At 41.6% G+C, this 9,613-nt stretch overlaps 2 protein-coding genes across 2 annotated transcripts; one reads left to right on the top strand and one right to left on the bottom strand.

Annotated features, from left to right (window-relative positions):
- Positions 1-420: 420 nt before the first annotated feature.
- On the bottom strand, positions 421-2,611 carry LOC124869575 (tripartite motif-containing protein 16-like). Its single transcript, XM_047367511.1, has one exon. The coding sequence runs from the start codon at positions 2,573-2,575 to the stop codon at positions 911-913; it is 1,665 nt and encodes a 554-aa protein (XP_047223467.1). The 5' UTR covers positions 2,576-2,611; the 3' UTR covers positions 421-910.
- Positions 2,612-6,034: 3,423 nt separating this feature from the next.
- LOC124869574 (tripartite motif-containing protein 16-like) lies at positions 6,035-8,201 on the top strand. The gene has a single exon (XM_047367509.1). The coding sequence runs from the start codon at positions 6,038-6,040 to the stop codon at positions 7,703-7,705; it is 1,668 nt and encodes a 555-aa protein (XP_047223465.1). The 5' UTR covers positions 6,035-6,037; the 3' UTR covers positions 7,706-8,201.
- Positions 8,202-9,613: the final 1,412 nt, after the last annotated feature.

Genomic DNA, 9,613 nt, shown 5'->3' with positions numbered 1-9,613 from the left:
GAAAATAAGAGGATAGAAGCTGATCTGAAGCTGCTCTCAAACATCTTATTAACTCATTGAAGTTTTCTGCCTCCATTTATTTGGTTTTGTCCAACGCTGCCAACATAGTTGAGAATATCCAATGAATCTTTAAAATGAGCGTCTCTGCTGCAGAAGCTGCTGCTTGTAGAGGTTTCTGTGTGCTTTGACAGGGTTTGCAGGGTTGTGTATCTGCATGGAGGTTTGCAGCACAGGAACAGGAGAACTTCCTCTCACCTTTCCTCTTCATCCTGCAGGTCAGCATCTAAACGGACTGAGCTTATATAATGTCATACTGACAACTCAAAGCTCTTTAACACTAGTTACATTCACCCATCCACACACACATCACACACTAACAACTTATCTAGATTAGTTACCAGAAAACTTTCCACATTTCCCTGGAATCAAGTTGTTTTATTGAAGAAATCCAAAGAGACAGAACAGCAGACATATATTTTTCTGATCTAAATCTAAAGGATTCAGAAGAAAACAGCATCAGTTCTAAGTTGATGTTAGTTTCAGTTTTCTTCTTTGGATCACAATAAAGAAACCAGAAGCAAGTTCAGTTCACTTCAATCTCAACTGATTTAAACAAGAACAACATTTGTTCTGCAGAACAGTGGAAGAGAAACCAGAAGATCCAAATACATCAATACAAATATGAAACCAGAACCATTAGAGCCCAGAGAAGTTTAGATTTTCATGTGGAGAAATATTTCTGTGTCAAATAAGAATGAAAGAAAACATCAGCAGTGAAATCCTTTCTGGTTCCTGGAACACAGACACAGAGAACTACATTTAAACAAGAACAATGAAGAAGAACAGAACAGCAGAGCAGAGACATCAGAACCATGAACCCTGATCAACAATCAGAAACAAGACAGAACATCTATTTGGGTTTATAGAACTCTGCAGAGTCTCCAATGTACCAAACCAGAACTCCAGCATGTAGCGGCTGAGTGAATGTGGTCTGGACTCTGTGGAGGAGAGTCATGGTTTCAGAGACGCTGTAGAAGGACAGAAGACCTGCTCTGTGATCCAGGTACACTCCTACTCTGGAGGAACCAGGACCTGAGATGGAGGTCCAGATCTTGTTGTGACCAAATGTATAACCTTCTTGGTAACAATCTAATGACCAAGATTTGTCTTTATATCCAAATCCACATTCATTCCCTCTTCCTGCTCTGCTGATGTTCTTGTATGCGACTGCTACAGAAACTCTCCCTCTCCACTCCACCTCCCAGTAACAACGTCCAGTCAGACTCTCTCTACTCAGAACCTGAAACCAATCAGTGAATCTGTCTGGATGACTAGAATAAGACTGATGTTGATCCATCAGTGTCACCTTCCTGTTCTCCTCTGATAGTAACAGTCGTCTGTTTGCTGTGTTTGGATCCAGTGTGATTTCACATGAATATTTTAAGAATCCAGCTCTGCTCTTTGGTTCTGGTTCTGACTGTAAAACCTCCACCTCAGTGAGGGTCAGTGAGATGTTTGTCCATGTGTCTCTCAGGATGTCCTGTAGTTTATCTCTGAGCTCTGACACAGCTGCTGTCACATCCTCAAAGTATCTCAGAGGACGGATATTGATGCTGGATGAGTGTGTAGACTCACTGAGTGCTGACAGTGAGGGGTAGTTGTGGAGAAACTGGTTGTGATCTTCTGTGTTTGAGAGCTGCTTCAGCTCAGCGTCTTTCCTCTTCAGCTCAGTGATCTCCTGCTCCAGCTTCTCCTGAAGCTCTTTGACTCGACTCACTTCAGTTTCCTGCTGGGATCTGATCTGCTGCTTCACATCAGAGCTTCTTTTCTGGATGAGACGGATCAGCTCAGTGAAGATCTTCTCACTGTCCTCCACTGTTTTATCAGCAGAGTGATTGATGGCCTCCACCTCCTGTTGAAGCAGCTTCACATCTTTCTCTCTGTCCTGGATTCTCTGCTGGATTTCTTCTCGTCTCACCTCCAGCTCTCTCTGCCTCTCAGTCCTTTCTGCTGCAGCTGAGACTGTGTCGTGACCTTTATGTTCATCCACAGAGCAGAGATAACAGATACACTTCTGATCAGTACGACAGAACATCTTCATCACCTCATCATGACGAGAGCAGATGTTCTCCTGGAGGTTCTTGGAGGGCTCCACCAGCTTGTGTTTCTTAAATGGAGCTGAATCATAATGAGGCTGAAGATGTTTCTCACAGTAAGAGGCCAGACAGAATAAACAGGAGTTGATGGCTTTTAGTTTTCTTCCAGTGCAGAAATCACAGGCCACATCTTCAGGTCCAGCATAGCAGTGATCAGCAGGAGCAGCTTGGAGTCCAGTCTTCTTCAGCTGCTCCACTAAAGTTGCTAACATGGTGTTCTTACCCATAATAGGCCTCCGTTTGAAGGTCTGCCTGCACTGAGGACAGTGGTAGCTTTTCTTCTCCTCCTTCTTATCCCAGAAGCTTCTAATACAGTTCATACAGTAACTGTGTCCACAGGGAATAGTCACTGGATCCTTCAGTAGATCCAGACAGATCGAACAGGAGAAGGTTTCTCGGTGCAGCTGATTCTGCTCCATTTCTCCTCTCAGTCTCAGTGACTGTGAGAGTTTTACTTCCTGAAAACAGAAACAGGTTTAATCTCTGATCTATGAATCACCTGTCAGTGCAGAGAGGCTGCAGCCAATCAGCTTTCAGCAGGTGTTGGTTCCACTCAGCTTCAAGCTGCAGATCTGAATGGGAGGAAACAAGAACATCTGAGGTCAGAGAGGAGCTGCTGTGTTTGAGAGCATGAAGAAGAGTGGTTTGAATATAAAACTCTGAGTGGGTCAAACATCAACAATTTAATTAAATTAAATTCAGTTCAGTTGAGTTTATTTATTTAGCTTATTTAGGAAATAAGAGACTGTACAGTGAGGGATTACAGACTGCATTTAGGCTTTCACTTTCAGTGTCAACATGAATGTTAATATCACCACTATAATGACCTTATCAGTATTCAACACCAAGAATCTTATCTAAAAACTCAGAGTAAAGGCCTGGTGGACGATGCAAAAGTACAAACAGAAGTGGTTTTAATGCTTTGCAACTTTGATGAGAAAAACAACCAGTTAGATATTCCAAAGAATTGTAGATAATAATTGTCTTGCAATCAATAAATGAATAAATCTGAGTGAAAGATGGTTGCTGTCCCTCCACCTCGGCCAGTATTTCAAGGAATGTGAACATTTATATAATTATGAGTTGACTCATTAATACTAAGATAATCCTCCTGCTGCAGCGGGTTTCTGTGAGACTAAATAAATTAATCTGATTTTCACAAATAAAATCCTTAATTAACAAAGTCTACAAACATATAAATATTGGTAAAGGGAAAGTCGTTTCTGGGAAGAAAATGTCTCCATGGAGAAGTGCTCCACCAGTCAGAAGTGAAAAACAGGAGTGTCGAAAAGCTGAACGCAGGTGGAGAAAGACTGGACTCCAGGTTCACTATATTATCTATAAAGAGAGACTATACAGATATAACCTACAACTGAAAAATGCAAGGGAATCTTTCTTTTCTGAGATCATCAGTAAAAACATTAACAATGCTGGTGCATTATTTGCCACGGTCAACAGGTTAACAAAACCTCCTGTAACTGTAGCATCTGAACTCCACTCTACCAGGGCCTGCAATGAATTTGTTAAATTCTTTACTGAAAAAACCCAAAAGATCAGAGGGGCAGTCAGCATATCCACATCAACTCCAGTACCAAAGTTGTCTTCAACTAGATCTGATTTTGACAAAATTGCCCAATTTCACCAAATAAACTACAAAATCTTAGAAGAAATCGTGCAGCAACTAATCTCTTCTTCCTGCTGTCTCGATGTTTTACCCACAGCTGTCCTTCAGAAAGCTTTGCTGTAATAACATCTGATTTAACTCAGATAATAAACACGTCCCTTTTGTCAGGTGTTTTCCTCCAGGCCCTGAAAACAGCAATTATCAAACCTCTATTGAAAAAGAGTAACTTGGACAAGCTGCTACTGCAGAACTAAAGGCCTATATCAAACCTCCCCTTCATCAGTAAGATTATTGAAAAATCTGTGTTTCAGCAGTTAAACAATTTCCTAACAATGACCAACCGCTTCGATGTCTTCCAGTCAGGCTTCCTGCTCACCACAGTACAGAGACTGCTCTTGTCAAGGTGTTCAATGACATCCGTATAAATGCAGACTGTGGAAGAACCACAGTGCTGGTATTATTGGACCTTAGTGCAGCATTCGACACTGTTGATCACTCCATTTTCTTAGAGCGCCTGGAAAACTGGGTCGGCCTTTCTGGTACAGCACTCAATTGGTTTAAATCCTACTTGAAGGACAGGGACTTTTTTGTGTCAGTAGGTAACTTTACATCAGAGACCACAAAAATCACATGTGGCGTTCCCCAAGGGTCCATCTTAGGGCACCTCCTATTCAATATCTACATGCTCCCCCTAACTCCGATTATAATAAACAACAATGTAAGTTATTATAACTATGCAGACGACACACAGCTATACGTTACAATGTCACCAGGTGACCATGAACCCATTCAAGTGCTGGGCAAATGCTTAGAAGAAATCAATGCATGGATGGGCCAAAATTATCTTCAGCTGAATCAAAACAAAACTGAAGTAATAATCTTTGGACCAAAGGAAGAGTGTTTAAAAGTTAGCACACAGCTTCAGTTAATACAGCTAGAAACCACCAGTCAGGCTCGAAACGTGAGTGTAGTGAAGGACTCAGATCTGAACCTTCAGAGGAACATAAAGACAGGAACAAGGTCAGCCTTCTATCACCTAAAGAACATCTCCAGGATTAAAGGACTAATGTCTCAGCAGGACCTTGAAAAACTAATTCATGCGTTCATCTTTAGTAGAATTGATTACTGCAACGGTGTCTTCACAGGTCTGCCTAAAAAGTGGATCAGACAGCTGCAGTTGATCCAGAACGCTGCTGCCCGCGTCCTCACTAGAACTAAGAAAGTGGAGCACATCGGCCCGGTTCTAAAGTTCCTACACTGGCTCCCTGTAGCTCAGAGAATAGACTTTAAAGTACTTCTGTTAGTCTATAAATCACTGAATGGCTTAGCACCAAAATACATTACAGACTTGTTGTCAGTGGATCAACCACCCAGACCTCTCAGGTCTTCTGGCTCAAATCTACTCTGCAGAACCAGAACTAAACATGGAGAAGCAGCTTTTAGTTCTTATGCTCCACTAATCTGGAATAAACTCCCAGAAAACTGGAAAAGCGCCGAAACCCTAAGTTGCTTTAAATCAAGATTAAAAACTTATTTGTTTAGAGTGGCCTTTGACTGGGCCATCTAGGCATGATTAGTTGCGTTTTCGATTCAATTTTCCTTTCGTTTTCTTGTCCATCATTCTATTCTCTTTATTTTATTTTATTTTATTTTTTTTTTAAATTACCTCAGTTGTTTGATTTTTTTTTTAAAGATATGTTTTTGGCACTAGTGGCCTTTATTTTGTATTTTTCTTTTTGACAGTAGGCAGACAGGAAAGAGGGGGAGACATTTGGCAAATGTCACCAGGTCCGGGACACGAACCCGGGACAGCCACTTCGAGGACCTCTGCACATGGTCGCACGCTTTCACCCCTACACCATCAGCGCCGCGCCCTGTTGTTTGATTTTATCATTGGATTTGTTTTTCTGTGTCTGTATCTGTGTTTATTTTCTATGTGATTGTATTGTAATTTTATGTACAGCGCTTTGAGTGTCTCGTTGCTGAAAAGTGCTATATAAATAAACTTACCTTACCTTACCTTACCTTTAGCTAACAGAATTTGATCCTGTTCTCAAACAGGTTTTCCTCTTATGCTGCTCTCAAAGCCACTCCAGGCTTTTCACATTCTACCTTTAGACCTGAGGGCTTAAGGTGTGTGTAACCAACACATACAAAGGTGCAAAGGCTGAAGGACTACATTCCTCTTTCCAAACAAAAGCTTAAAATGTATCTTGAGGTAGTGAAACTCACTCAGTCACTGTGATTAAGAGGAGAAATGGAGCAGAATCAGGTGGACCGAGAAACCTTCTCCTGTTCGATCTGTCTGGATCTACTGAAGGATCCAGTGACTATTCCCTGTGGACACAGTTACTGTATGAACTGTATTAGAAGCTTCTGGGATGAGAAGGAGGAGAAGAAAAGCTACCACTGTCCTCAGTGCAGGCAGGCCTTCACACCAAGGCCCGTTCTGAAGAAGAACACCATGTTAGCAGCTTTAGTGGAGCAGCTGAAGAAGACTGGACTCCAAGCTGCTCCTGCTGATCACTGCTATGCTGGACCTGAAGATGTGGCCTGTGATTTCTGCACTGGAAGAAAACTGAAAGCCATCAAGTCCTGTTTATTCTGTCTGGCCTCTTACTGTGAGAAACACCTTCAGCCTCATTATGATTCAGCTCCATTTAAGAAACACAAGCTGGTGGAGCCCTCCAAGAACCTCCAGGAGAACATCTGCTCTCGTCATGATGAGGTAATGAAGATGTTCTGTCGTACTGATCAGAAATGTATCTGTTATCTCTGCTCTGTGGATGAACATAAAGGTCACGACACAGTCTCAGCTGCAGCAGAAAGGACTGAGAGGCAGAGAGAGCTGGAGGTGAGACGAGAAGAAATCCAGCAGAGAATCCAGGACAGAGAGAAAGATGTGAAGCTGCTTCAACAGGAGGTGGAGGCCATCAATCACTCTGCTGATAAAACAGTGGAGGACAGTGAGAAGATCTTCACTGAGCTGATCCGTCTCATCCAGAAAAGAAGCTCTGATGTGAAGCAGCAGATCAGATCCCAGCAGGAAACTGAAGTGAGTCGAGTCAAAGAGCTTCAGGAGAAGCTGGAGCAGGAGATCACTGAGCTGAAGAGGAAAGATGCTGAGCTGAAGCAGCTCTCAAACACAGAAGATCACAACCAGTTTCTCCACAACTACCCCTCACTGTCAGCACTCAGTGAGTCTACACACTCATCCAGCATCAATATCCGTCCTCTGAGATACTTTGAGGATGTGACAGCAGCTGTGTCAGAGCTCAGAGATAAACTACAGGACATCCTGAGAGACACATGGACAAACATCTCACTGACCCTCACTGAGGTGGAGGTTTTACTGTCAGAACCAGAACCAAAGAGCAGAGCTGGATTCTTAAAATATTCATGTGAAATCACACTGGATCCAAACACAGCAAACAGACAACTGTTACTATCAGAGGAGAACAGGAAGGTGACAATGATGGATCAACATCAGTCTTATTCTAGTCATCCAGACAGATTCACTGATTGGTTTCAGGTTCTGAGTAGAGAGAGTCTGACTGGACGTTGTTACTGGGAGGTGGAGTGGAGAGGGTTTCTAGTTTATGTAGCAGTCGCATACAAGAACATCAGCAGAGTAGGATGGGGGAATGAATGTAGATTTGGATGTAATGACAAATCTTGGTCATTAGATTGTTCCGAAAAAGGTTATAAATTTGGTCACAACAACATCTGGACCTCCATCTCAGGTCCTGGTTCCTCCAGAGTAGGAGTGTACCTGGATCACAGAGCAGGTCTTCTGTCCTTCTACAGCGTCTCTGAAACCATGACTCTCCTCCACAGAGTCCAGACCACATTCACTCAGCCGCTACATGCTGGAGTTCTGGTTTGGTACATTGGAGGTTCTGCAGAGTTGTGTAAACCCAAATAGATGTTCTGTCTTGTTTCTGATTGTTGATCAGGGTTCATGGTTCTGATGTCTCTGCTCTGCTGTTCTGTTCTTCTTCATTGTTCTTGTTTAAATGTAGTTCTCTGTGTCTGTGTTCCAGGAACCAGAAAGGATTTCACTGCTGATGTTTTCTTTCATTCTTATTTGACACAGAAATATTTCTCCACATGAAAATCTAAACTTCTCTGGGCTCTAATGGTTCTGGTTTCATATTTGTATTGATGTATTTGGATCTTCTGGTTTCTCTTCCACTGTTCTGCAGAACAAATGTTGTTCTTGTTTAAATCAGTTGAGATTGAAGTGAACTGAACTTGCTTCTGGTTTCTTTATTGTGATCCAAAGAAGAAAACTGAAACTAACATCAACTTAGAACTGATGCTGTTTTCTTCTGAATCCTTTAGATTTAGATCAGAAAAATATATGTCTGCTGTTCTGTCTCTTTGGATTTCTTCAATAAAACAACTTGATTCCAGAGAAATGTGGAAAGTTTTCTTTTCATTCTAACAATAAATTGTGAGTTTTGTCGTCTAAAGAGCAGAAACATTTCCTTCAGAGTGTCTCATGTGATGCTGGATCAGATCAGATGTTTGGTTTCACCTTCATTCATCAAGAACATCCTCTGCTTCCACCACTGCTGCAGAGAGATTACAGAAAGAAAGCATTTATTACAGGAACTGATCAGTTCACCTGTCAATACAAACAAATATCAATTCAATTAGTGATTTTTATCCAGAGATAATTGGCTCATCATACTTATTCTGATTTAGTTCATAATTTATGTTAAAAATATTAAAAGTCAGACTAAATATTTGATCAGCGTGAAGTTTGAATATGTAAATATTACAGCCCCTTGTGATTGGGTATCTGCCTTTCATGTGCAACATTGATTGCTGATGTGGGACACCTGAGGACCTGGTAAAGCTCTTTCTTTAAAGCCCTGACTGTCATCTAACTTGTGTCTGCTGGGTCTCAGGTCATGGTTGTGTCTGGCCAGCAGTTGCGCGATTAACGGACGGACCAAACACAGTCTTCCTCCTGTTTGGTGGTTTTTAGAGAAAATTTTGAACAGAAGCTGTTTTGTTGAATTAAACAACTGAATGTGAATCTGTCAAGTTAAAAGATAAGGACGATTATTAAGGTTAAGAAACATAAATTGAGAAATGTAAGAGAAGATGATGTAGATGAAGAAAGAGAAGTAAAGCCACATCGGTCGTCTGGAAGTCGGCGTCGAGGGATCACACAAGATACCATCGGGAGATCCTGCGGATTGATTAAAGCACTTTTGACAAGAAAAACGGCGGCTAGGCACGGCTGTGCTGTGAATGGGCCAGAGTGAGACATTAGTTCAGGTAATAAGAGCGACGGGAGTAGTGACAATTCTGATAGTGAAAGGATGAGTCCAAAAAGACTAAACTGTTCAGCGGAGGCAGGTACAGGAAAGAAGGGAAGGGGGATAACAAACTGGGCTGAATCTGAAAAGGAGATGGAGGAGGAGGTAAAGGAGTTTAAAGTAATTGTCAGATTTAGTGGTGAGAAAAGACTGCACTCAATTAATCCAGTTAAACTGTCTATATTCTGCTATTCTGAAGAATCAAGTTGGGGAAATTGTAACTGCAAACGTTTTAAGAGATGGAAATTTGATGATTATTTGTAACAGAAGAAGAAAGAGGCCGAGCATGTAGGAAGAAAGAAAAAGGAAGGTGTAAAGTGACAAGTGTGAGCCACATAAAAGAAGGAGGAAAATGGCAAAAATAAGTGATTTGGGGAATACCGGCTGATGTTTCAGTTGAAGAAATCAAATCAAATATCAGAGGAGGGAGAATTAAGGAGGTAAGAAAACTTCAGACTTTTAAAAATGGAGAAAAAAGAAATAGTGAAAGCATTTTGTTG

This window comes from Girardinichthys multiradiatus, chromosome 6, assembly GCF_021462225.1.
Source record: "Girardinichthys multiradiatus isolate DD_20200921_A chromosome 6, DD_fGirMul_XY1, whole genome shotgun sequence".
Classification (NCBI taxonomy): Eukaryota; Metazoa; Chordata; class Actinopteri; order Cyprinodontiformes; family Goodeidae; genus Girardinichthys; species Girardinichthys multiradiatus.
This window is presented reverse-complemented; position numbering and strand designations above follow the sequence as displayed.

Coding starts and splice junctions, on each gene's coding strand:
- LOC124869575 (XM_047367511.1), bottom strand. CDS start 2,575: ATGGAGCAGAATCAGCTGCACCGAGAAACCTTCTCCTGTTCGATCTGT.
- LOC124869574 (XM_047367509.1), top strand. CDS start 6,038: ATGGAGCAGAATCAGGTGGACCGAGAAACCTTCTCCTGTTCGATCTGT.